This window comes from Lepidothrix coronata, unplaced genomic scaffold (genome assembly GCF_001604755.1).
Source record: "Lepidothrix coronata isolate B3197 unplaced genomic scaffold, Lepidothrix_coronata-1.0 Scaffold24, whole genome shotgun sequence".
In the NCBI taxonomy this organism is placed as follows: Eukaryota; Metazoa; Chordata; class Aves; order Passeriformes; family Pipridae; genus Lepidothrix; species Lepidothrix coronata.
The window spans coordinates 5,364,006-5,390,601 of NW_016690204.1; the positions used below are offsets into that span (position 1 = coordinate 5,364,006).

General features: G+C 38.3%; 1 protein-coding gene across 2 annotated transcripts in view; it reads right to left on the reverse strand.

Moving 5' to 3' along the window:
- Positions 1-26,596, reverse strand: part of USP7 (ubiquitin specific peptidase 7) — a 79,861-nt gene that overhangs the window by 18,541 nt on the left and 34,724 nt on the right. For both annotated transcript variants that reach the window (XR_001873847.1, XM_017809021.1), the window contains exons 3-23: positions 24,778-24,976; positions 23,205-23,343; positions 22,417-22,505; positions 21,608-21,716; positions 16,609-16,739; positions 13,835-13,889; positions 13,224-13,304; positions 13,042-13,132; positions 12,179-12,261; positions 11,093-11,202; positions 10,228-10,384; positions 9,201-9,345; positions 8,552-8,682; positions 7,315-7,449; positions 7,022-7,123; positions 6,218-6,323; positions 5,751-5,843; positions 4,864-4,931; positions 3,510-3,610; positions 1,972-2,125; positions 509-576 (exon numbers count right to left, since the gene is read on the reverse strand). Coding sequence is in view for 1 of the 2 variants with exons in the window: in XM_017809021.1 (XP_017664510.1) it covers positions 509-576; positions 1,972-2,125; positions 3,510-3,610; positions 4,864-4,931; positions 5,751-5,843; positions 6,218-6,323; positions 7,022-7,123; positions 7,315-7,449; positions 8,552-8,682; positions 9,201-9,345; positions 10,228-10,384; positions 11,093-11,202; positions 12,179-12,261; positions 13,042-13,132; positions 13,224-13,304; positions 13,835-13,889; positions 16,609-16,739; positions 21,608-21,716; positions 22,417-22,505; positions 23,205-23,343; positions 24,778-24,976 (2,347 nt within the window). In the remaining variant the exon portion in view is untranslated. The remainder of the gene's footprint in view (positions 1-508; positions 577-1,971; positions 2,126-3,509; positions 3,611-4,863; positions 4,932-5,750; positions 5,844-6,217; positions 6,324-7,021; positions 7,124-7,314; positions 7,450-8,551; positions 8,683-9,200; positions 9,346-10,227; positions 10,385-11,092; positions 11,203-12,178; positions 12,262-13,041; positions 13,133-13,223; positions 13,305-13,834; positions 13,890-16,608; positions 16,740-21,607; positions 21,717-22,416; positions 22,506-23,204; positions 23,344-24,777; positions 24,977-26,596) is intronic.

Sequence of the window (26,596 nt, forward strand, 5' to 3'; positions counted from 1 at the left end):
AGTGCCTAAGAACACCATTTTAACCAGAAATAACCCTCTGAGCACCTGTGAACTTGCTAAATTGTTGTCATCTTCATAAAACCTCGTTTGCAGGGAGGGAAGAGGGGGGAAATCAGTGAAGTACCTCCTGCATTTCAACTTGTAAGATCAGCAAAACTACTGCTTTTATGTGTACTTGTTTCTGCTCCCCTCCATTCTAGAAGTCTGCATTCACTGAAACAGCACTTGCATTAGCTCAGTAATTTATCCCATGACATAAGGCTTTGAATTAATGATTTTTTTCAGTGATACTTACTGGAACTCTTCTAAAACATGCAACTCTTTGAAGCTCTAGAGCCAGACACTGCAATATTCAAACTGCTGCGCATTCCAGAATGGTGACATCTTACTGGCAAAGAATTAGTTAACAATCTGGAAAAGGCTACAAAGTAACTGCTACCTACCTATATTTGGGGCTAAATCTTTTAAGGAATAGTTTAGACCCAGAACACTAAGGAATTCATCTTACCCTTGGGACTTGAAAAACTGTAATAGCATTGGATCCGTGTTAAGTCTTTGAGCGACTGTCTTTGCAACCTGAAAACAAATTTGGGGTAAGTTCTGAATTATTTCAGACAGTTATGACATTGCTCTACAATCATACACTCAATTCAATCCAAGACAAGAACATTATGCTACTGACATTCTGAGAGAAACCCACTGTCTACCTCTCCAAGGCTAAATAAATTAGTGCTGTCAGCTTCTGAACGGTTGACACAGAATAAGATATACTATGAAAAAAATGAGGAAACTGTTTTATTACAATACATCACTGTCACCCAAATGCCACAAAATCCACAACAATAACTCTATTCCTCTTTTGCTTGTTTGGTTGAATTTGTTGTTTGGTTGCTTTTTGCTGTTAGTTTGTTTTGGTTTTCATTTTTTTAATTATAGTATTATTAGGGAAATAAGTAAGACTTGCTCTTTGAAGATTCCCACTCCTTTAATTCACTCCAAGGAAGTTAGCTTGCTTGGAGTGAATTCAAGTAATAACACCACATTATTCCCATATTTCACAGCACTGCCTCACAGAAGGCATGGGCATTCTCTGTCCATTTTTGCCTTACCAAACTATAAAGACCTTACACTTCAAGTGGAAATTAAATAAGAGAGGACAACTAGCCAAAAGGCAGACAGTGAGAACAGGATAGCAAAAATCATCTCTGACTTTCCCTGTGTATGCAGGTGCTCAAAGTTTCTGCCTCTGGTGACAGAAAATAAACTGTCTGGTTTTAAGTGATAATTCTGACACTGACAAAAGCAGTTGAAGGAGAACTGTAGGGAGCCAAATCTACTCAGGCTCTTAATAGATCAGACCAACTTTATTTCATTTTTTTAAAGTTTCAATGTCCAGTTTTCCTCATCTCAACACCCCATGTCACTCTTTATGAACACAACAGGTTTGATCTGTTAGTGTCACTGAGCATTACACTGCATTGTGTGAAGAAAGCAATACAGTTTGGTCTACAAAATGAATACTGTTGGTGATACTACAAGCACAACATAGGTATCAGTAGATTCCCAAGGTACTTTCCTTCTAATAGCTAAATTTTACATGTCACTTCGAAAGCAAATGCATAAATTCATTAGAATATGATTTCCCTGACAGAGCAGAATGCCCTACCAAGAAAGAATCCTATTATCAAATAACTCATTATTAACAAAACCGGGGAGTTTAGAGCATTTTCCTCTCACAAGCCTTAATGGCTTCCTCAAATTTTTCATTACCACAATGCAAATGGTGCACAAGAACAGACCTACTCTTTTCTAAAGGTAATATAATACCTTTAGAATATATAGGTATATATATATAGGTGTGTATATATATATATATGTATAGAATATAAAGGTAATATAATACCTTTATAATGCACTTGTGAAGGATTGCAAAAGAACAAGGAAACGAAAGCAGAGAAACAGGGCACGTGCCTGAAAGTAATTCATCCTATTGGATAAAGTAACAACAAAGCCTGGGTCATTGGGGATGGTTTTATCACAGAAAATGACATCCACACGATGGTAGAGGTCTCGGAAGTATTCCTTGGCTGTTGGTAGTTCGCTGTTATCATTTTCTGGGTCATCCCTACAAGAGCAAACAGATGATAACACCATTACATATCACACTGTTACACACACAAACAGTCTGGGCTTTTAAAAACATGTTCTACAGTAAGTCAGCAACAGCTGAGAGACACGGAACTAAAGTTTAGAAACCTTTTTAGAGAGCCACCACTCGTACACAGTAGGACTAATGCAGTCAGCAGTGACCCAGAGCCCTGTGCAGTGCAAGGCCCATCGCCCTCACCTGCTGCACTCCCTCTTGGCAGCCTGGCCATACCCTGGATCCTGTGGTTCCACAGCACCATTCCAGCAGGAGCCATCCCTCCCTCCCACCCTGGCACGTCACTATGTGTCTGTATTGATGCTGCACAGCTTTCCACATACCCCTGTATCAATTGCTTTGCACAGAGGCCGGATGTACAACAGCATTCCTTGGCCCACAGAAGCAGAGCAGTGGGCACAGAGGCTGGTTTGGGTCACTCCTGACTGGTACCCCAACTTCTCAGCAGAGAAATAGCACCAGGGTACAAGCTGTGCACTTACCCAGGAGTCAGCAGCCAGCCAAGGGTGCATAACACCAACTGGGTCAACTGGGAATGCGAGTTCCATGGCATGACATGAGAAATACATTCATCTCACATAATCTGGGATAAGAGTGCTGAAGATAGACTAGCTGGCTTCCACCCACTGTCAGCCCATGGAGAGAAACACAGCAACACAGTTGGGTGTGACCATCAGCAGTGAGAGCACAGAAATGCTGATTTATAGCCCTGACAAGATTATGAAAGATCCCTTTAATGGGTACAAGATGCAGGAGTTCCCCTTTTGCCTTAGAGAAAACTCCAGCTGAAACACCAGTACACCTACAGGTTGGATATGCTCAGGCAAACTGGGAGCATCTCCTCACCGCAGACCAGGACACCAGTAAGGAACTAACTGTGAGTGTCAGTAAAAAGGGAGAAAGGGAAAGCAGTTTAGTTCAGTTCTAGGCTGAAAGGAGCTCCAAGCCAAGAGCCTTGTACAGTGGGCATGGTACTGAGCCCGAGGTCTGAAATGCTGGAAGGCTCTTTGGTATCCGAGTTGCAGTGGCTCCACTAAAAAGCTGCACAAATCAAATGCATTCCTGACCCATTCTCTGTCATATTAGGACCTATTTCAGGTTGTTAGTTTCCTAAACTAGGATGAAACCTTCTTTTCCTTAATAATATGGCATGTGATAATTAAAGTACTACCAATATTTTTTCACTTCCCTTTTGAATAAACAAATGAGAACTGCTGAGAGCATATCTACTGGTGGAACATAATACTTTGCTCTTGTTAAAAATGCTTAGTTAAAGGAAATTCTGCTTTCAAAATGAACCAGGTGATTTAATTGCAATGATAAGCTGCCCCCATAAAATACATACTTCTGAAACACTATGATGTCGCCATCCATGAGTTCATCCAGAGCTTTATCAAGAGATACATCATAGTCTTGAATCCTTTCTGTTAAATTGGGTTTAACTTCCTGCAATAAAGAACAAAAATTATTGATCACAGAAGAAACAAAAGACAAAAATAAAGGTCACAATAGTGCAGAAATCTTCATGTAAGGTAACTTGTATCTCCTTTTAACTAAAAAAAAAGTGTGTGTATATATATGTGTCTGTATATATATATATACACACACACACACACACACACAAATTAAATGTAATCTTAGCTAGAGTACAGATAGATCTAATTGCTATTGACAAAACTGGCTGCTCATTTTTACCTTTGGAATCTCACTCAAATTGTCCTAATTTTCAAAACTATTTTATCATTATGCTGATAATGTTTTTTAATTAATTTTTCCACAATTAATTTTCTACTGATTCACCTTCCAGGAAGCTTGGAGAGCAATGATTATGCTCAGTTACTGTAATAGTGCAGGACTTATGTGCACCAATTCACTTGTTTTTAAAATAAGTACCAAAAAAAAAAAAGAAAAAAAAGAGAATCCCAACAAAGCCACAATGAAAATGCATGTATTATAAAATATCTATATGCATATTACATAATTATACTCATAGGGTGGGATAAAAGCACCTGTCTAAGCAAACTGGAATCAAAGTGTTACCCTGCCCTGCCCAGAGCAGGAGCACCTGACAGTTTGCTCTTTAGGATGGCAGTGTGTGTGCTGCCCTGGAACCACCAGAGAGAGCAGCAGGACTGCTAACAAACTTCCCAATAAAAACCCAGTGCCTTGTTCTCACTCCAGCCAGGACTTTGCCTTGGCAAGATCTGCATCTTCAGCACTAAATAAATGCAGCAGTTCTGAAGATTTACTATTTGTGTATTTGGGCAGAAACATGCTAGTGGAGTAAGGATTTTGTTTGCAGACTTCTGACTTAGGAAGGAAGGAGAAGATGCAGCATTTTTTCTCAGCTTCACTGCCTAAAGGGGGCACTGAAAATACAATGGTCAATAACATCAGCAACATTAGCTGCTCTTACATGGCAACAGAGATTTAGCACAACTAAGCTACTCGTGTAGGTCTTCATGGAGAGATTTTTTTTGGTTTTTAAAGCCTCACACTTCCAGTTGTTTAATACTAAATCTGTTTTGAAGTTAACTATCTGCTACTCTCTTGCAGCACTATAGACTTCAAAGCTACAGGTCACAGTGCTGATGGTTTATAAATCATCATAAGCCACTTTTTTAATGAATGAAGCTTCTTTTTCTTTAGTCATAGCATGTAAAAGACAAAGAAGTTAGAGAAAGTCTGTCAATGCAAACCTCATAGAGGATAAGGTTAGTTTCTTGTGGAAATCCTGCTCTCTCACACATAACTGGAAGCAAGTCACCTATTGGAAAAAAAAAGAAGGAATGTGAAACACGTTGCAGTAACTGCTAATGAGATCAACCACAGAAAGGAGAGAACCTATTTTGCTACCCTGGAGAGATAGTTTTACAATGCCTAAGAAAGAGCCTTCCAGGTTAAAGCTTCCCTTGTTGACATCCAACCCAGAAACATATTTTAAGGTTTCCTTCCACTTCATTTGAACAACAACAATATATGTGAAAAACCACCGGAAATTCAAGAGATGAAATAACACTGCTCCTTCCCCAGAGAAAAATTTAATATCTTAAAATAAAAAATTAGAAAATATGTACAAGCCAATGAAATGAAAAACTGAAGTATTTTTACTCAGTGGACATTTGCTGAATTCCTTAAGTAGACCCATATGAAAATCAAGGCTGACAACCAATCCAGTCTCAGCAGCTGCTCAAGCTGCCATAGTGAAAGACTGCAGAGGAATTATTTTAAAAGCTATTGCAGGAGTATATTTCCCCAAATCCTTGAAACAGAAGGGAAAACCCCCGAACTGGAGAGCAATATCAAATCACAAAGCTTTACAACAAGTCTGAAAGAACTGTTTATGTTCAGCAACATCTGGTGAGTACAGCAAACCTGTAACCAACAATTAACTGACCACCAGCAGTGACATGCTCAGTCCTGCAGAAAGTGTCACTGACACAGCGTGGGGAAGAAAACTGTCAGGTTCTGGGTTAAATAACAATCTGTTTCTGTGATAGAAACATTATTAAAAGAAAAAATACGTGCAACCTACTGTCTTTCAAAGCCTTCGGTTATTTCAAAGAATCTGAATTTCAGCACTCACGTATTTTACAGGATATAGGGGTGTAGATATGTCCACAATAATTCAAACTCCGAGTCTTCGGATCATACATCTTCAGAAACAACATCACATCATCTACAAAGTAAGGAACAAGACTTAATTTTAAGTAAGGGTTGGGGCAGGGAGGGGGGAAGGAGATCAACTAGATATTTTTCTTTACACACTAATAAGTATGTGTCTTTGATTTAATTATTTGATGCCCTTAAAATATATATATATATATATATATATATAAATTTATTTAGTGAGAGTGTAAAAACATGCAAAGTCTGTCTTACACTTCAAGAGAAATGAAGGAAAAACTGCATGAGAAAAACTAATTTCAGCACTGTAGTAGTTTGATGGTTACATCAATGACACCCTTGAAGAAAGGAGTGTACAATGTTTTTGGAGATATACCCAAAATAGAAGTATTTTGTATTTAGGGGAGGTTTAGCCCATCTGCTTACGATCTTTATCAAACTTGGGTAATGTTGCTCCAGTAGCAGCCATCTCTGGATCTACTGTTTCCAAAAATATTGTCCAAGGATTCTCATTGTCACTGAGTTCAATCATCTATGTAGAAAGATGTGAAAGAAGAAAAAAAAAAAGGTCTCTGGAGAACATAATACAAACTGATATCTGCATTTAATCAGACACAAGAAGTTTATGACATTCTATGAGTGGGAGAGTTTTGGGGGTTTTAAAGTTGTGTTAAAGGCAGTTTATGAAGAGAAACAAATACAGATACAAACCCACTAAAAGTTAAACAAAGCAGTAATGATTGGTTTTATTTAAAATAAAACCTCTTTCATTTAAAAATGTACCTACAGCTACCTTTATTATGGCAAGAACATTATTTCATGTTAGAAGTAACACAACAGTGACAGGACAGAAACCAATCACTGTTTTCTGTGGTATTTAGACACAGCGTTTCATATTTTAAGCAACACATTTCATTAAATCCAGACTTTTTGCTCAAATAACAGAGGACTCAAAAAGATATTTCTATTTTAAATCTAACATTAAAAATCATCATCATCATACCTTTTTTTCATGGAAGAAAAATCATGAACCACATTCCTGCTTCCTATCCAAATTAATCCACTAAATCTCAAATCTGTTTAAGTATCAAACTTTACCAGATACAGTGAAATTAATTTTAAGTTAATAGCCTGAAAAAACTGATGTCCCAAACTTAGATATTTTTAATGAGAACTAAAAATCATGAATGATGGACAGAAAAAAAATGTCCTCTCTCAGTGACTATTTACCGTTTTATTGCCATCTGCTTCATTATCCAACATTGCAGGTCTTTTTGTTCCATTACTTCTTGCTTGCATTGGCCATAATCTGATTTGATCCTGGGGAAATCCCTGAAAGAAATAAAAAACGTGTCAGGAAACTAAAACAAAGCAAGGAAAAAAGGCTAAGATACTTCTATTAAACCCAAACAGATCTTTTGTGTAAAGGTCTAAATTATGACTGCTGGAGAAGGTAAGGGCTATGAAGCAACCATAATGTCATAAAGTAAGTACATACAGGTGTTCAGCTACAGAAAACTTACCATCGTTTGAGAGAGGTTTTGAACAAATTCTGTGAGTGTGGAGTTTTTTAATACTTTGAAAACAGTGTATTTCACTTTTTCTTCATCATACATATCATTGCCTTGGTGACCACAGAACTGATCCTCTGCCACTATCTGAAAAATGACATTTAAAGGTTACTACTCATATTAGCTCAGCTGCACCATGTAATACCTTCTCCTGATGCTTTGCTATGCAACCTCACTGGCTGCCTGGGTGGTGGCCCAGTGCTAACACTATCTGTGTTTGCATGAAGACAATTTGCAAGCACACAGATTATAATTAAATTAAAAAATTGTGATTGATAGTCACATCAGCGCGAGTAATTAAAATATACTAATTCTTACAAATCCCGGGCAATTAAAAACCAGTTGTGCTTAGATCCCAGTCTTGGAAACATGTGCTCTAACAATCCTGGCACTTAAAGGGAAAAAAAAAAAAAGCTACATAATTATTTTATAGTGTAAGGCAAGGAGGCTGGCTAAACCTTCTCCTGTATTTCCCAGAGCCCCCCTGCACTCTTTGTTAACAGAAACACAAACGCTGCCAGTCTCCCCACAGGAAACAGCTCCAGTGCAAATGCAGTGCAGAATGAGCCAAACTTCACCAGTGTCTCTACTTATGAGCACCAGAAAGAAGATGCAAAGAAACATGGAGGCAAATGGGTTCTATTCTCCTGTGCCAGATGGGCTCTGGAAAGAGCCATAAACGGGGTTCCTTAAGGCAATTCATAACGATCTAGTCCATCTGGCTTTTCCAAAAAGATAATTGCAAATATAAGCACTCTCTCCTTCTGCTTCTACTTGATGAGCTCAGTTTGGCAGAAGTCCAGGCTTGCAGCCTATGGCTAGATACATTCTAATTTTAGAAAATAATTCCTGAAGGAGATAAAAGTGCAGTGGCAGGGCAGCCATTTGAAATAACCTGGTCCTTTTCCTTTCACCTGAACTTCCTATTTTTACTGACAAGCACATACATCCTACAGAAAACAAAAATGTCTATAACAGACAGTACTGTGTGATTCATTAGGATTCTCTGCATATGTAAATATACTTACAAGCACTAAAATAATAATTTCACTTCAAACACTACTTCAGAGCACAAATTAAAAAAAAAAAAAGTTAAAAGGAAAGAAAAATCAAGGTTTGTCTCAGGTGGCTCAACATTCTGAATTTTCATGATAAGGCAGTTGCAACTTAATCTGTTTCAAAAGCTGACCTGTACTTGCATATAGAGGTGAGCTTCCTGCCTCTCCTTCCTCTTCTGAGCTTCTATCCTTTTCTCCTCTTGTAGCCTTTCTACAAGTTGTTGAGGAATATCATGGTCGGTGACAGGCTGCAAAACTTCACCTACAAAGCAGATTTTATTATGTCATTTCAAGATTTACATCAAACAGCACTTTTTTTCATGCACATTCAACTCTTCTCTGACTTGAAGTAAAAAACCAGCTTTCTTCATCGTGTAATTAGAAACATGGCTTGAAATCATCATACTTTGGCAAAAGCAGCCTTTTCTATCCCAAGCCAAAACGCACTACTTCCATGAAATATGTATCACAGGCTTCTGAATTAAACATTCAGAATTAAAAAAATATTTACTACTGCTCCACTTTTTAGCATACACATATCTACATATTTATAACCAATTCGATTCAGGTTCCATTACTGAAGTTAGGTCAGTAAGTTTTCCAACCTGTAAAAAAACCCAACGTCTGAAGCACTTTGCAGACGCCCAAGTCCTGCCTTACTGTGCTAGATTAGAACACACTTTCCAAATGTGAGAGGAAGGCTGGCTGATCCCATGGGAATTTTCAGAGGTAAATTATAGCCCTAAATGCACCTCTGAGCACAGACAAGAGGACACCTACTGAGTTTGGACTCCCTGATGTAGACCAGCATGTAGGCGTTGGTGCAGTGCCGCACCGACAGGTCGTCGTCGTGACCCCCGTAGTTGTGTTCAATCGCTTCCTCCTTCGTGCATCTCGATACGACATCATCGTCAAATTTACACCACTAGAGAGAAAATTTTACATAAATATAATTTTACACATAAAATCGTGTTCTTGAATGATAAATTAATCCTATTTCTGGCACGGCTTCCAGCTCTTTGAAGTAACTGAAATTACTCTTCAAGCAGCGTGACTTTTAAAAAAAGATCTAGTTCAGTGTAATTTGTGCTACCTGCTACTTGTGCTCAGCAAAAGGAATTCCAAAAATACCAAACCTTTGCTGAAGTATTTGAACATTTTACACTGAATATCAGAAGCTTTTCTTCAGACTGTTATTCAAATATCAAGTATTTCTGTATGAAACAGAAAATTGACTTTATTTGTGTTAGAATAAAATAAAAAGCAGAGATGCACAAGACATCTGGTAATTATTTGTATATTTAGAGAAATTTACATCAAATTTTAAATTCAAACAATAAAGTCAATTAAGAACAAACGACAAACAGCAACAAATTGACAGTAAAATCTGACTTCTACTTTTACTGTGAATAGTCAGGTATACACAAAACCAGTCAACTCAAGGGAAGAGGCACTTGACCTATAAATGTCTGATCCAATCAAGTCACCTAAACCTGTAACAGTGGGACATGCAAACATGCTGAACTTCTGAGTCACAGAAACACTTGAAATGTTCATATTTGCTTCAGCAAAGTCAGCCTAAAAAAAAAAAATTGCTGGATAAAATCAGTTTGAAGTAGAACTTCAACACATACACACATTGATAAAGGGATTCCCTTAGTCAGATGTCTTTTGCTAGAAGTGAAGTGTGTCAGCAGCCTTTTCTTTTAGGGTGCAAAAATTCCAGCAGTTTTGCCCCTTATGAAAACTCCATGTACACATTTGCAACACACACACACTTGTGTTTAAGGTGCTTTTCAATACTCACTTTGCCATCGCCCTTTGGATTTAAGTAAACAACATAATGTCCACCATGGTTATCTCCACTGTGGACCAGGACTGCGTGGAGGATGTAATTTGCAGGATCTTTAGGATCTGTTTTTTGCAAAAATTCATCTAGTGGCAACTGTTCGGGAAATTCAAACCTAGTTTTGAAAAGAATTAAGGGAATTGTATTTGTAGTTAAGACAGACACAGATTATTAAGCACTACTATGGAGCATTGTATGTACTCCTAAAGCAAGTTGCAAAAATTGAACACATTACTGTTACAATGCTATTTCTCTCCAGGACATACTGCATACAGTGGCAGAATTTATACTGTTTTAATATGGAATAAAAATAATCTTTGCAAGCACCTCTGGAAAAGTATGCCCTCAGTAACAAGGGTAAGAGCATTTTAACTGAAATAAGGCTGGTTTGGATTCACTGTGTCAAGATAAAAGCTTTAAAATATGCTATTTTCTGACAAATACACCTTTCCTAGCACAGCTACCACTGGACTGGAATATTATTTTGAAATGCCTTACAGTTGCTGCAGTCTCACCTTGGTGAGGCTGAAACCCTTGCAATACAGATTTAGTTTACAACCAGCAATGTATGTCCTTTAGAAATTATCAGCCTCTATTTGCAGTGAGGGGGCAAATGGCTCTCCCTCCATCTATGGGAACAGATGGAGGGAAAGCAGATAACTCCTGTTTCATCCTACTTACTCTTGTGGCAGCCTATCCACACACAAACAGGATTCTGGCAAATTATTTCTGGTAAAATACATTCACAGGTCCAAATTCTAGAATTAAAAAAATTACCAACCAACCCAAAAAACCCACAAACTAAACCAACCAACCAACTTACCTATCATTTATCTTGATGTTTTGGTCAGTCTGAGGATCATACATAAACCTCATGAGCTGTAGGTGTAATACTGGGGGCAATGTTAGGAACTTGACACCTTTCTCTGCCTCCTAGACATTTTAAAGGAAATAGAGGGTTGAAATTGGAAGATTTTTAGCAACTCAAAATACTTTTTTGCTGCAGACACTCTTCCTATGGATTTTCATAAGGCTTAATGACACAATGGGCACCAGCACCAAAGAATGGTTCAAAACTTGGGTGCAAGTAAACTACCCCAATGCTACACCAGCCTTCTCATGAGCTACTACAGGAACACAAGAACTCAGTTAATTTAAATTTAGGCCATTCATACAAGCACACTTGGACATCTCACAGCATTAAGAGCAAGTCACGTGTATAAATACAATTAAAAAGAGAATATGGAGGCAAACCCTCATTTTTGATCAATTAAGAATTTCATGTTCATTGTATCCTGCCAACAAGTATTGGCTACTGTGCTGTACTTTCCCAAGAACAGCAAAAGAATATATAAAACATTACTGACAAAATCTGGTGTATCAAAGCTGCAGAAATAAGCTTGAGTAAAACAACATTAATTATAAAGAAACTTCAGCTTCCTCCACTGGGTGCAGCAAAGTGCAACTGAAAAGCTCGGAAACATGTGCATACACATAAATGTTTAACATTCCAGGGTTCATTTGGTGTTCTTCCTGATGATACAAATATCAAGTCTCTAAAGTTACTTCTGGAGCTATGATGCTTTTTTACTTGACACATGAAGAACAGGCTACTCAGAGGAAGAACTTTTCAGTCTTGAGATTGGTAGAAAAGTGAAACATTCCAGTAAATGAACGACTTGGACCTATAAAACTCACTGCTAATTAGATTGCTATAAAATCTGTGCTCCATTTTCAGAAACATAACAAAAACTAAGAAGAGCTATGCAAAGCTTGTCTAAGAAGAAACATCACCAAAATCAGTTGATACAATCTAAAATGGGTTTTGCAACATTGTTTTGCTAGTTATTTTCCTTTGCTATTTTATCAAGGATAAAGAAATAACATTTAAAAGCAGATAAAAAAATACCTGCAAGCCATGTTCTCCTGCATCATATTTGTTATCACCATCCAACTGTTCCACTGCAACGTAGTCAATGAAGGACTCAAAAACTAAATGAAAAAAGATCGGGGAATTGCACAGAAGGAGGAGGAAAAAAGTAAGTTTACTCCAGCCTGCAATGTATTATCAAAAAACATATTAGGACATGAGAGTTTGTGTTTGAATATTTCTGTCTTTTAAAAGTTTTATATTGCTTAAGAGTGTCCAGAAATGTACCAAATTGTAGGAGCATACATGAGGGTATCAATAGATTTTAAAATCAGAGTTACAACTGCGTGCCAAAACTCCTCACTTTGCAGCTGCTGAGCAGCAAGCAAGATGACTCTGTTTGCTGGACTCTTACACATCCCTTTTCATGTCTTGTACTCCAAGCACTCAGTAAAGAGATGATAAGGGACCACTGTCATGCTGTTCTCATGAGTTCATTCTTTTTATTTGCTTATTACTGTGGTCAGGTCTAAATAAGAATCTATTTCCAAGTTCATCTTTATATATAAATTATTACCCACTGTGACAACACCACTGTTGTCACCATGGCACAGTATGCAGTTTTACGACATCAGGAAAACTCCTGAAGTTCATGGACTTTTTTGAAAAGATATCAGTGAGAGAATTAGGGAGGAAGGAGCAGGGAAGGGAAATGGGATAAGGTAAAAAAAAAAAAGGTAACGCAGGCAAAAACATTTTCTGCAGAAAATATTTTCAATGACATGTCTTAAAGCAAGGATTTTCAAATTGCTGTGCACCAACAAAACCATCTGAAATCATAAGGCACTGAAGTCCAACATGTTGAAGTATTTAATTGGTGCATACCACAGTGTATCACTTACTATTTTTCTTTCCCTTTATACTTAGCTGGATGTCATAATAATCTTCTATTCGTTCAGATCGATAGTCTACGTGCTTGCATTGGATATAAGACTGTAAACAAAACCAAAACACCAAAGAATTTCAATGTATACAAGTAACAGAGTAAATGTAATTATCTTTTTAAGAAGTATTAAATACATACCACCATCTTCCCTCTGAACAATTTAGGAATAGTGCCTTCTACACACGTGCCTTTCATTTTATTTTCCACATTATCAAGCAGCTGAAAGAAAAATTAGTTTTTACATAAGATGATCTTGCAGTTTTTTTATTTATTTATCACATACAGATGACTACTTCACTGAATAGACTCTACATCACTTATATAAAAATGAAATGTTAGTCTGTACTGGCATCTCCTTTCTAGTCTTTTAAATCCTCCTTTTCCCCCTAAAAACTCCACTGAGGACTACCCCAGCTACATTCCTTTGAGTCTGGAAAACCCCACAGATGTAACAATGTATTTGTGGCTTCAGAACTGCATTTCTCTCCATGGCTATAAAAGCACCACTAGCACATGTTCCAGTTACTTTCATGCTTTCCTATTCTTTACAAATTCCTCACCCGGAAAAGGCCATAAGCAATCCCATTCTTAAAGAGAAATAAACCAAGGCAAAACCTCTTCCTTCGAAACCTAATTTAAATTAATTAAGGCCACCATTACTCAGATTGTTAGTAAATTTTATTATACATGCACAGTATCAAGACACAACAGTATGCATCACAGATCAGCAAGAAATAGTATCAACATACCACTCGACATAATTCCTGGACATCATGTTGCATGAAGCTGTCTAAAGTTTCCCACCTTTGTAAGGCAAATAAATACAACATTACTAATTGGGAAGAAAACTATACAGCTCAAAAGACATTTTTGTGATTTCTCTGCAGATCAAGAATGTAACACATAGCAGGATGTAAAGACTGAGACTTGGTACTGGCTGAAGCCCAGGATCTTTGGTTCTGTGGGACTTCCTCGGCAGGAGGAAGGGGCAGTGAACTTGTGAGACGTTCTGGCAGCCGTTCTGCGCCCACCTGCCTTCTCCTCTGTGGCACTGGGGACAGGGAGGGCAGACAGAGCCAGCTGGAGAGGCAGGGGAATTCACCCAGTCTACAACCTGGCCTCAGTTCATGCCAAAAAAAACTCTTGAAGAAAAACCCTGGGAGCAAATTCAATGCTGTCGGAATAGCTTGCAGAGCGTGTTTCTAGCTGCCTCTCTTCTGAGGGCCCTTCAGGTGCAGTCAAGTAGCGTTCTGGGATTATTTCAGCACATGAAAGGAAGCAAATGGATTTACAGGAAAGACTGGCTCCTTTGTGCTCATCTAAACAGTTAATCCTGGGCACACAGTAACTCCAAGGAGGCCTTCAGCTTTCTGAACTGCCCATGTGCAAACACACCCGTGTGAAAGCAGGGGTGAGAGCAGCAGTCTCTAAATGCCTCAGAGCCAAGGGGCACAGTGCAACAAAGGGACTCAGAACTACTGCCTTCAACGAAACAAGAAACATGAAATGTTTCTAGTTCCAGCATGAAATACTTTCTCCCGTGACCTCTTCAACTCAAGAACGCTTTCTAAGTCTCTGACAACGCTTCTTGCAGCAGTCCCCACTCCCAACCATATGAAATAAGCCCTGCTGACTGAAGGCTCCAGCTTCACCCTGATGTTCCACCCCAGCCCAGGGGTGATCAGGAGCACCACTGACTTTATCTTCCCTCCCACTCTCCTCTCTGTGACTCACCCCCACTGTCACACGGCAGGCAGCACACTCATCTCAAAATTGTGCCAACAACTGTGTGGGGGTCCACACTTTAAAAAGCTGAATGAAGTGACCTGTTAGATAATTAAAAATGAAAAATAATGCCCTGACTCCCTAGGCTTGAAACACTAACCAGTTTAAAGGACAAAACAAAAAGAAGGTCACACACTAAAATTAGGATTAAAAGGGCTCCTTCAGACATGCCATCAGTTTCTACTGAAAGAAGCCAAAATCAGTTAGAAACTCACAACACCCACTAAAAAGTAATACTCTAAACAGCACCTAGGTAGGGCTCACAAGGTCAGACACCCCTCCCTGATTCCACGGTGAGGGAAGGGGGAAACCCAGATCTTAAAACACATTCAAAAATTCCTTCCCAAAAAATGAAAGCAGGCATGAACACATTTTTAAAACCTTGTTCTCAGATACAAAATTAAGCACCTGAAACACCCTCGGGAAAGGTGTCTCTTCATGCTACTAAAGATAACAAAGCTGGGATCTTAATTCAAGATGAAATATTTACACTTTCACCAAGTCCTTTCCATGTAACAGGACAGCAGGAGCACTGATAAACTCAATATACAGTGTGCTAGCAGGAAGAGAGTATGGCCAGATAAACACAAAACACTGAGGCTACTGATTTCATTTTAAACTTCCCCCAAAAGGTGAAAAGTAGAGCTTGCAAAGACATGGGTTTTATTAGGACAAAGCACCACTACAAGGGTTAGCAGCAGATGCAGGATGAACACTCGGGCAGCTGTGTGGATACAAACTTCCTCATGTGCTTTTAAATAAAAAAGTGCTTGTCAATATTACTACAGGACTAGTCTACTGATACAGTGAAATAAAGTAATGTACAATACAGTATTTTAGAATAGATTTTAATCAAATCCTACTCCACGCTTACAGAACATGCAAAGAGAAGGCTTGTAAAGGTTATGCTAATCATAATCTTTCTGTCCTAACTTGTGCTCAACTAAAACATCACACTTGTAAAACACACAAAAAACCCACCCTTAATGTAGCTGCATTGTATAATCCTATGTCTAGATACTCCAGATTTACAATTACACCCTCTAACACCATCTCACAAGAAATACGACCAGACTGGAAAAAAATACCAGGCAGTCAAGTGGATACTGAGCAAAAAAGAAAATAAGAAGCAAGCCCTTTTGTGGATGTTCTCTGGGGGAAAAGAGGGTGCTAGAATGAGGAAATGCAAATAATTACTCTCTGTGTGCTCCAACACCTTTACTTCATGCAGCTGATACTCCTGTTAAGCTTTGAATCACCAAACAGAACACAGCATTACACGGTTCTAAATCATGTTACAGCAGCCCTCAGTGCGGAACTCACATGGAAATGAACATTACTGCTATTCCCTACATTTAAAACAGAATTAATTTTTTTAAAGACATTAAGAATACAGCAACTGCAATATTTCAATAACTATTTTGCTCTGAATTTTACCTAAGCCAAATGCATCACATAATTTTCAGATAACAGGTAAAGGATAACCCTGCTACTAACAGCTGTGTTTGTGTACCATTCCCCTTTCCAAAAAATCTGACTTTTGGATCAGTTGTCTTTAGTACTGACTATAAATAAAAACCTATGCAAGTAAACTATGAAAAGTTAATGATTAACACTGTTATATTAAGACTTCTCTGTGCCTCTCTAAAAATAACCCAATTTAAGTAGAGCCTTTTTAAAGAAAAGCTTTATAAAGCCTGTAAAAATCCAATAAATAGCCACAATTTCTGAAACTTACCCAAACGATTTTGTTAACTTTTTAGTTCCAACTGGTTTGTCACTATGTTGCAGCTCATAAAACACTCTTTGCAATGCTAAAGGAACACTTTTGGATGAATCATCTCCTTCTGTGGGCATCATGTACACAGCCTGAAAAAGCATTTAGTTCAATTAGTATCTAAGGAAAAGTTTATTGCTCATATTGTTTAATGCATTCTTTCCTCTTCAGTGACTTCCTTCACAGAACTCAATTTAATCATCACTTCAAAACAGTCTGAAAAAAATCTTGTGCTGTAGTGTAAAAACGTTAATTGTCTGGAATGACTCTTTTTAGAGCACAGTGGTTAGAAAGATGTGAACAACAGATTCCATTCATGGTTATTTTATCTAAATAGTTCCCTTATTCCACCCTAGAACAGTAAATGCACTAAAGCATTTAACACCTTCAAACAAGTTATCACGCCTGGTTTATCCATGCAATCATCACAGTAGGAACAGATATACTGGTCAATACTACAGGCTTTTGAAAATAACTTGTTTTGTGAAAAAGCAACCACATGAAACCATAAAGGGCAACAAGTGAATGAAAACAGAAATGGTCCACATGGGGAAAGATGTTAGAGGAAGCTTTGAGATTCCCTGATACATTCATTCGTTCCTACTTAATGTCATTTATCACTGTCCAGCAAATAAACAGCTTAACAGTTCAATTCACTGATTATAATGATCTGGGAAGGATTGAGAACAAAGAAATTACACAAACAGACCAAACAAGGATTAGGAGAGTTCAATAGGCACTGAAATGAGATTTACTTTTTTAAAAGTGTACATCAATATATGTAGGGAAAAAGAAGGGCAAACAAAAGGTATTTACAGGGAGATTTCATTTAAGAAGGATAGGCATAAAAAGAAAACAGACAACCCTGGAAGGAGATTAGGTAACAACAGATGAAACTAAAAGGACTCCAATATTAAGTAGCATATGAGAAAATAACCTGTTAAAACACAGAAAAACTGCCACCTGAACTTTTCCTTGTGAAACAAAAGGGAATGATCCCTTTCCGTGAGTGAAGTGCTGAACTGGATGTCAGTGGCTCTCCCTGTGTTTGTGCCTTAGCCTGGATGCCAGAGGGGTGCAGCACCTCCAACTTATCCTGCTTCTATAAATTGAAGAAAACTGCATCTTCAATTTTATAACCAGCAATGGGTTTTAACTCTCAAAACTCAATAATCCTTAAACTTTTCTAATGAGTTAAGACTGCTTTAAGAGTTTATAGTGATCCACTCTGGAGGAGAACTCTGCGGGTTCTGAACTCTGCTCCTGCCCATAGAGGTGCCAAGTTCAAAGCTGGGTCGAGTTGCTCAGGATCAGATCCAGCTGAATTCTGAGCATCTCCAGCAATGGAGATCCCACAACCTCTCCACACATCCTACTGGAAGGCTGGACCATGCTGATTATGAAAATTTCCTTCCTAAGGTCAGAACACTGAATTGCAGAACAATTCTAAGAAGCTAAACAAGCAAGTAATTTTCAGTTGCTATATTTTTATCATCCAAATGCAGAGTTACAGTTCAACACGGTGATCTGGGCAAACTCCAAATATGAATAGCTAGAATTACACCTTTGATTTTACAAGTAAAACTAATTTCTTGCTTTGAAATACGAACATCAAAACAAGTCAGCATCTCACAGAGTTAACTTAAAACCCCTCCCTGCCCCCAGTTTATGAACCCTTTTATGAGTGGGTGTCACTGGCTAAAGGTAGAAGCAGAAGTTTGAATGACCATCTTAAATATTTCAAATCTCTATAATCAACCCCTATTAACTTTTTAAACATCTTACAAATGCTTTTTAAAAACTAAATATATATTACATGCTCTGTTTAAACAAATAGAAACAAGGTACAAAAATCGAGTAATGAAAAATATAAATACAATCAGCGCTGATATGTTTTAAATAAATAAATAAATAAATATTAAAATGCTAAACCTACAGTAGGCTAAAAGTTAAACCTGTGTTTGACTCTTCCATCAAAAATGCATAAACTGAAATTCAGAATACCTTGATAATTAACCAAATCCTTTACATTTAGTTCTTTTCTTGTTTGTTTTCCTCATATGCCATCTGGACAATTAATTCCTTTCCTATATCTCTCAAGTAATATTAAAATAGTCATTCACAATTTACTTATAATTCCTACATTCCAGCTGCCATTGAATAAAAATATTGGTTTTATTTCTTCTGAAATTCTACATGTGTCAATCCAAACCAGGCATTTAACTCAGCTTTTCTTGGTTCTCCATCCTGTTTGTGCATACAGCTGGTACTGAAGCTCATTTCTCTAAGTTTAGAGTGTTTCTTCACACTAAAACAAGCCTCTTTTCAAATATGATCCTCTACAAACCCTTATTTTTATGCCTTATCCTTCGAAATTCTGAAAGCTTGACCTCAAGAGCAAGAAGTGAGGCATTCTGATCCACTTAAAAAAGCAGAATCTCCTATTTAACATCTGAGAAGCTCCCTCAGGAAATGAACACAAAAGAGGAATAGGGACATGCATAGGCAGGGACTATAAGCAACAGACAGATATGAGAAAAATTTTAGATATTTACATAGTGAAAGGATGCTACAGATAACCTTGAACACATTGCTTAAAGCCAAGAATTCCTTGAGGAAGGGAAGAAAATACTGTGCATGAAATTCCAAGGTTAGGTGAAATATAATAACTTGAGGAGAGCCAGATCAGGGAGAAATGCACTGGACCAAGATTTATCATTTTAGTGTAGTTATATGAACATCCTGCAATGTTCTCATGAATTGTAGGGAATTTTTCAGGGGAACCAGCAAAAAGTTTCAAAATGGACTGGAAGCAGCCACAAGTACTGATGGGCTGGAGGCACTGATGACAGTTCTGGGACAACTCAAGATCAAACCTGCACCCATCTGGGGAGTTACTACTGCTCCTTGCCTACCTGGACTACAGTTAAGCACATATTTATCGGTCACAGACAAAGATATGCTCAGAAGAGAGAGTTCCTTGGCTTTATTCTCTACCTCTGAAGCTGCTTGGTAGCTTAAAAGGGAGGTCTCACTTCAAATACCCAAGAACCTCCCATCTGTTGTCTGGAGGCAGAGCAAAGAAGAAAGGACCTCTCCATCAATCCTCCCCCACACTTCCCCAGGGTCTGCTTTTCCATAGGTACCTGTTTGCCTTTGCTATTGTTCTTTGCTTCCCCAGTTCTGCTCCTGACAGCAGCTTCTCTGGGAACAAAGCTCTAAATAACAGCAATAGAAATCCTTATCTCTTCTGAGTAAGAAGGATTCACAGAAATTATGGATATGGTGAGAAGCAAACTGAGGATGCTACATGTTTTATTTTACTCGGTTTTTAGAGGAACGAGTTTGCTCAAAGTGAAAACCAAAGTGTTGTGAAAAGTACTTTTTTCAGACAAGACAACTACTGATTCTTCCTGACCTGTACCAGTGGCATTCCAGCTGATGTTCAGGACCATTTCCACAAAGGAAGCTGCAGCTACCAGCTAGTAAATCAAGTTTTCTCATATGGCTACTATCCAGATATTAACACCTCCTAAAAGCTGCTATTTATTTTGGGGCTGGGGGAGAAGTGCAGGTGAATGCTCGAAAAGATTAGTTCAGTTGAAACAAATCTCTATCACAAAAAGCATTTCTTCTTCACAGAACAAGATCACTTCATATTGATTTACTGACTACAAGAGAGTCTTGAAACAAACTGCTCAATTGGATTGAGTCATTACAAAAATACTTTTTTCTCTGAAGAGCAAAGTGAAGTTGTCCAAAAACATAAAATGCACAAACAGTATGAGTTATGAGCTGAGCAAAAAGAACAGGAATTATAATGAATGAAAAGCTGAACGAGTGAATTACACCTCCTGCAAAAAAGAAACAGGTGCATCATGTAAAACAAGTCAGGTATTTATTTCTTGTCCATGGCGTTGGTAAGATCTCAGTTACAGTCTAATGGAGTTTGATGTGCTTTTTCAAAGCAAAGAGCACATTGCAAAAGAGAAAAAAAGAAATGCCAACTGGGACACTTACAGGCCACAGCGATATAAGTAATAAGATGGTGGGAAACTGAAGACAATGGAAAACAAGTACATTAAAAAGGGAAAAGGAAGTTTAATTGAAAGGTAACAACTACTCTACATAAGAGAAAGCCTAAGCAGAACAGTTCATTTTCACTAAGAGACATACAGTAAATGCAGAAATGGGTAGACAATGAATTAGGATCAATAGGACATTCCACTAAACTAAATAGTGCTGAGTTACTTTTTTTACCAAGTATATCCCCTCGTCTAGATAACCATCTCCAATATCAAGTCATCACTTCTGTTTTTAATCCCATTAAGGGTATTGCCCTGTTTTAAAGTGACATATTATCTAGCATATTTTATCCTCGGTTTGGATATTTATTACAACAATATTTAAAGAAGTTCTTTCTTGCAAAGAAATGCTATCTACAGTAAATAAAAAATATCAATACAGCAAACATAAAATTAAGCTGTTTAAACTACTGAAACTACAACGCTTCCCATCACTACAAAGAGCTAACCATGATAAGAGAAAATTCAGCTGCATAATATAAATTACAAGACAGAACAAACGTCGTGCATGTGCATCTTTTTACTTTGTTTATGGGCTCAGAAGCCATAACTGACTTCCCTATTTTAACTCTTTCAAAAAATGGAAATTACTTCCAACTTTCATCTGCAAGATGTAGTCATCCCCTTTGCCTCCCCCCGGCAATTCCTACCAACATTAACATGCAATGCAGTCAAAGAAACACCCCCTGAGCTCAGGTCTTCAGCAGAAGACAAAAGCTTATGTTCCACAAACTACTCAGCCTCCAGCAAGATGTGCATCACCATGTAAGTCCAACTCTTCTAAGAGGATAAAGGAACACACTGCTCTGTTCTAAAACACTTATAACATTGGCTATTTCAATTAGCAAACTCATGTTCTTTCACAGGTTACTTACCTTTCGTAGTTGATTTGTGAAAAATAAAGTCTGTAACAAACTGTTCATGTAACAAGTTGCTCCCTGGTTCTTTAAGCCAACATATCCTGTGTGCTTCTTTGAATCCCACCTGGGAAACAGTTGGTGGTTAAAAACAAGACAGTTCTATATTAACTATAATAGAGGGCATTTGTTCTAAACTAGTGCTGCTGGCAGATCTCAGCTACTCTTCACTGTTACTGAAGGTTCAAATAAACTACACTTCACTACTGCCTTCACAACAGTCTTTGCAATCAAATGCTTTGTGATTCTGTTAGCTTTTCTTTTTAAATATGTCCTATATGGAAGAAAAACTATGTACTATGCAAGTGTACTGTAACCCAGAGCTGTACTTTTAAGGGCAAGTCTCCACTTCAGTACAACCACTTTGATCACAAGTGCCATGAAGTAGAACAACTCAGATGGAGAAGTTTTACAGCAACTGTAAACCAAGGCAAGTTGGACAGCAAAGCCACTTCACTGCATCAGCTCCAAGATCACAAATGCTGAGGCCAGAACAGCAGAGGTGTTAAACCAGAAATCGACTCTGGATGGAAGGTGAGGTTCCATAACATTATGCTGACTCACACAAACAAATTTAAGCTATACAAAAATCTCCATGTGACTACAAAAATATTGCTGTGTGAATTCATCAATTAGAAGTGACAAAGTGAGAATGGCTGATGAGAGCTGCCAATGGCAGTAACACAAAATACTTGAACAATCTCAAGTAACATAAAAATATTAGAATTAAGAATTTTACTTATTTGTTTTTAATTAAAGATACTTACGCCACTCCATGTGGAGCATCTGCTTGAACATAGACTTCAAAAGTAACTTTGTCCTCTTCTATAAAGCCTTTTTCAGGATCAGTAACTTCCTGTAAAACAGGAATGACACAGGAATGTGAAAAGTGCAGCTTGCAACATGACTGTAGTGAAGCATCCAGTTAAAAATCACTTTCTAGTTTCTAAGACTGAGCTATCGGTAATAATAAATTAAAGAAGAAAAACTGAAAAAAACATCAAAGTAGCTGTTTTTCAGCTTAATATATTTTAATCCTTTTTTAGTGTCTCAATACAGGAAACTTTTTCCCTCCTTTTAAGATTTTGCAGTAGTTTTTCAGTTTTCAATGGTACAAGAGTTGGCAATCAAATGTTCTGCTTCTTCTGGATAATACTCCAGAACCTTTGCAAATGCTTAAAAAGCTGTCACAATTCAAGATAAACCCTAGTAGTATTACTAGGGCATTAAATATCCATACACATACACAGAGAACACGTGGAAATGCAAACAAATTTATGTTGCTTCAGAATGCCACTGACTATCACATGGTGGAAACAAACACAGATATGCAGAAAACAATGAGGGAGTATTTAAATTACAACATAAGTAAAAGCACTCTACAAAAATTTAGTACAGGAATTTTTAAGAAATTGAAAAGCAATCCACAGCAGTGACAGAAAAAATATCAGCCTTAGAAAAAACACCCTTTTTTAATTGGCATCTCAGTATGCAGGAGTACAAGTACAAAACTGCTCCTATCTAGCAATAGATTAGTACATGTCCAATTACTTACACTCCAGGCCATGAAGTTGGAAAAGCCCCAGTCATTCTCCTTATGAAAGAACAAGTGACTAATACGACGACTGAATGATTTTTCATCATCCTTGTAGTTTATTATCTTGAGAACTGCTTGTGCATGACAGGACCATGACCTATAAATACAGAAGAAACACTTGAAACTCATTCAAAACCAAGCTTATTATAGTTATTAGCATAATTTTTTTGTTAGGGATTTTTGGTACATTACTTTCACACACGGCAATTTTTTTTTCCCTTTTTAGATGTTAAGACTTGGTTAATTGCTATTGAGGGCATGAACCTCTGGGGCTTTCTGAAGCCACATTATGAATGTGAACTCGAAATGGAAATTTTTCTTAGGGCAACAGCATTGTTAATAAAGTACTGTCAGGCAATTGCAGGTAAGAGAGGTTGAAGAGCTGACTGCTCTCAGAGGTGAGCTACTTCTGATCTGCTTTAACACAGATGGATGAGCCAACTCAAAGTGCTCCTGGTGTCTCTACAGAATGTGGTATCTCTGCCTCTGGCTAAGGAAAGGAGGGGGTCGTTCTACCCTCCTTCCCACAAGATAAACTCCCCAACACCAATTGTCTCAGCAGCACTTCTTTATGACCATTCCTGTTCAAAATCACCCTACTTGTGCAAGACAATCAGTCTGAATGTCAGCTCAGACAAGGTCTTGTCACTGCCTCATGCAGTGGCATTACTGCTTGTTTAGCTCCACCAGCTGCACCTTGGTTGGTACTTTTAGAGATCACATTATCCTTTTTCTGTGACTGCTTGCACATGAATCACTTCTCCTGCAACTTGCTAATCCACTTCCAACTCTTTTCTTTACGTCCTGCACTAACCACTCACCTTCTAAATGACAAAACTGATGAAAAAGAGCAACCTGTTATTCAGATTGAACAACAAGCTTTGTGAGATCTGGTGCAAGAATGGAGTTACCCTCCTGGAAAGGACACCTGTGGAGTCTGCACTCCGGCAGGATAAGCTGCAGGAATGCCCCAGAAATTTGTAGTTATCTTTTAAAATTTTTGTATTACTTACAGAAGTGTTCAAAGATAACCAATTTCGATTTGCATGCAGGACTCCAATAACACATATGTGTTCACATCTCTCTTGATGAGGGATGAACTCCACTTTCATCCCCTGCTGTGCCTCCAGTGGTAGCAGTTACCTGCTCACACACTTTACAGGGCAGGATTTATAGCTCAGCAAGGTCAGAGGAGCTCCAGTACCACTTCCATTTGAAACAAACTCAGAACATTTCCTATGCCAACAAAACTGTCAGTCAAGAACTTCCCCCCAGCAGTTAAACAGAAACGTATCTAAATTCTACCACAAACTTCTAGTTACACAAGGTACTTTCAGCTCATCCTAAAGAGGGGATTACTCTTAGGCTTTGAGATTTAGAAAGGTGAGGAGGAAAGGGGACTCACACCCTTGCAGGTGTTCTTTCCTGTTGCAGAAAGCTAGGTGAAATATTTTTTGTGCATGTCTGTATTTCTTGCAATAGATTAACCAGTGTCAAGCGAGGACTTGTGCAGTAACGAAAAGGGTCTTACGTGGAATCGGATTCAGCATTGCATTGAAGGAAGAATCCTACACTTTTTTGGTGTGGTCTGTCCGGGTAGAGTCGTGGCATAACCATGATTTTCCATGGCAAATTCCGTACAAAGCAGGGAGGACTGAGAACTGACTCGCTCAATCTGTTGAAGCGTTCGACTGTAAACTGAAATGTTGCCTCTGATCGCCAACTTGTATCTGTAACACATACACAAAATTATTTGGAAAAACTGATGTTTTCACTCAAAAATGCCTTTTTCAAAAATCACATAATGTGAGCATGTTTCATGTAGCGGGATATTGGAAGCAACAAAGACATCCCCATCCCAGAGAGACACTGGACTACTTTATTACTTAAGTTTCAATTTTTTTCATTTTGAAAAATGCTGAGACACAATTCAGGCAACCAGAGCCCTGAAAGACGCATTCCTTTTGTACACTCTTCCCTTAAATACTTCTTCAGCACTAGAATTTGTTACCACTCAAGTTTCTTCTAAAGCAGCGGGTGCAGCAAGACAGAGACATCAAATGCTTTACAACTAAATCACAGCCCACTCTTAACTCTTCTTGAGTAGCATCTCCACAGCACAGTTTAAGTCAGCTCCCTGCATGAATCCACATGCACAAAGGACTTTCACAATCTGTTCAAATGCCCTGTTGATACCAAGTCATCATTTAGTTGTTTTTGGCTTGCAACAGTGTATTTTCAAAATGATGAACCCCATAGGTTGGCTGTTGGATTTTTTTTTTTTTTCAAATCTCATACCAGTTTGCTGAAGAACAGCTCAAGAGTAGGTCCTGTATTCTCTGTGGTATTCAAAGCCTTAGAGGTTTTTAGCGGTCTAAAAGTTAAATAAGACACTCTTTTTTTTAAAAAAAAAGCTTATTTTGACACACACAATTAATTTCTCCTTCTTCCCACATAGCCAGTTCTTCATATACCACGATCTGTCGTGCTTCTGTTGTACACAGCTATAACAGGGTGCTGGAGACTGTGACAGTTTCTGCAAGGTGCAAGGCTGGGCTCTGCAAGGCTGAGCTCTCCTTATTGGGACAAGCCTCATACTGCACACAGGGAAGGAATAACTGCAACTTATCCCAACAGTTCTGCAGCGCAAGGATGCACAAGACACTCCTTTTCCATGGCTCCAGCCTGACACTGGTGTGACGTGGCTTGGTTTGTTACTGGGTGTGAGGAGGCTCCAGCAGCACAGAGGGCAGCAGGCAGCACCCCTGCTCACTGCTGTTCTCACACCACCCACGGGGATGCAGAACTAATGTCACATGTGCAGTGACACCTGAAATCAAAAAGTACTGAGGTACAACGACACCAGCCAGAAATCTGATCAGGAAATTGTGACAAGGCACACACTTCACAACAAATGTGTTCTTTCTGTGCACGGGCAGCAGCGGTTCACTCAGCACCTGAGACAGTGTTGAACCATTTTTAAATAAACAGGTGAGTCCTTGTTGATACCTTACTTAAAAAATGAAACACTCTTCATTACAACATGCAGCAGGGTAAAGATCATACATTTCAATACAGAAAATTAACAAGTTCTATCCACAACTGCCAGGGAACTTCGACAGATTTCGTTCTTCTCCCTTGCTAAACAGTTTTCAAGCAGTTGTCCTACTTCTGAACAGCCACCCCGTTGATCTAATTTGTGTATGGTCTGACAGCCATAAGCACTCCCAACTGTCTCTTGACAGTACTACAGCCCAAACCAGCTTCCTCTCCCCTCCACACCTGCAACGACCTTGTTACCCTGCACTGTCAGCTTCCTCAGTGACACAAGAGCTCAAAGGATTCCTTTG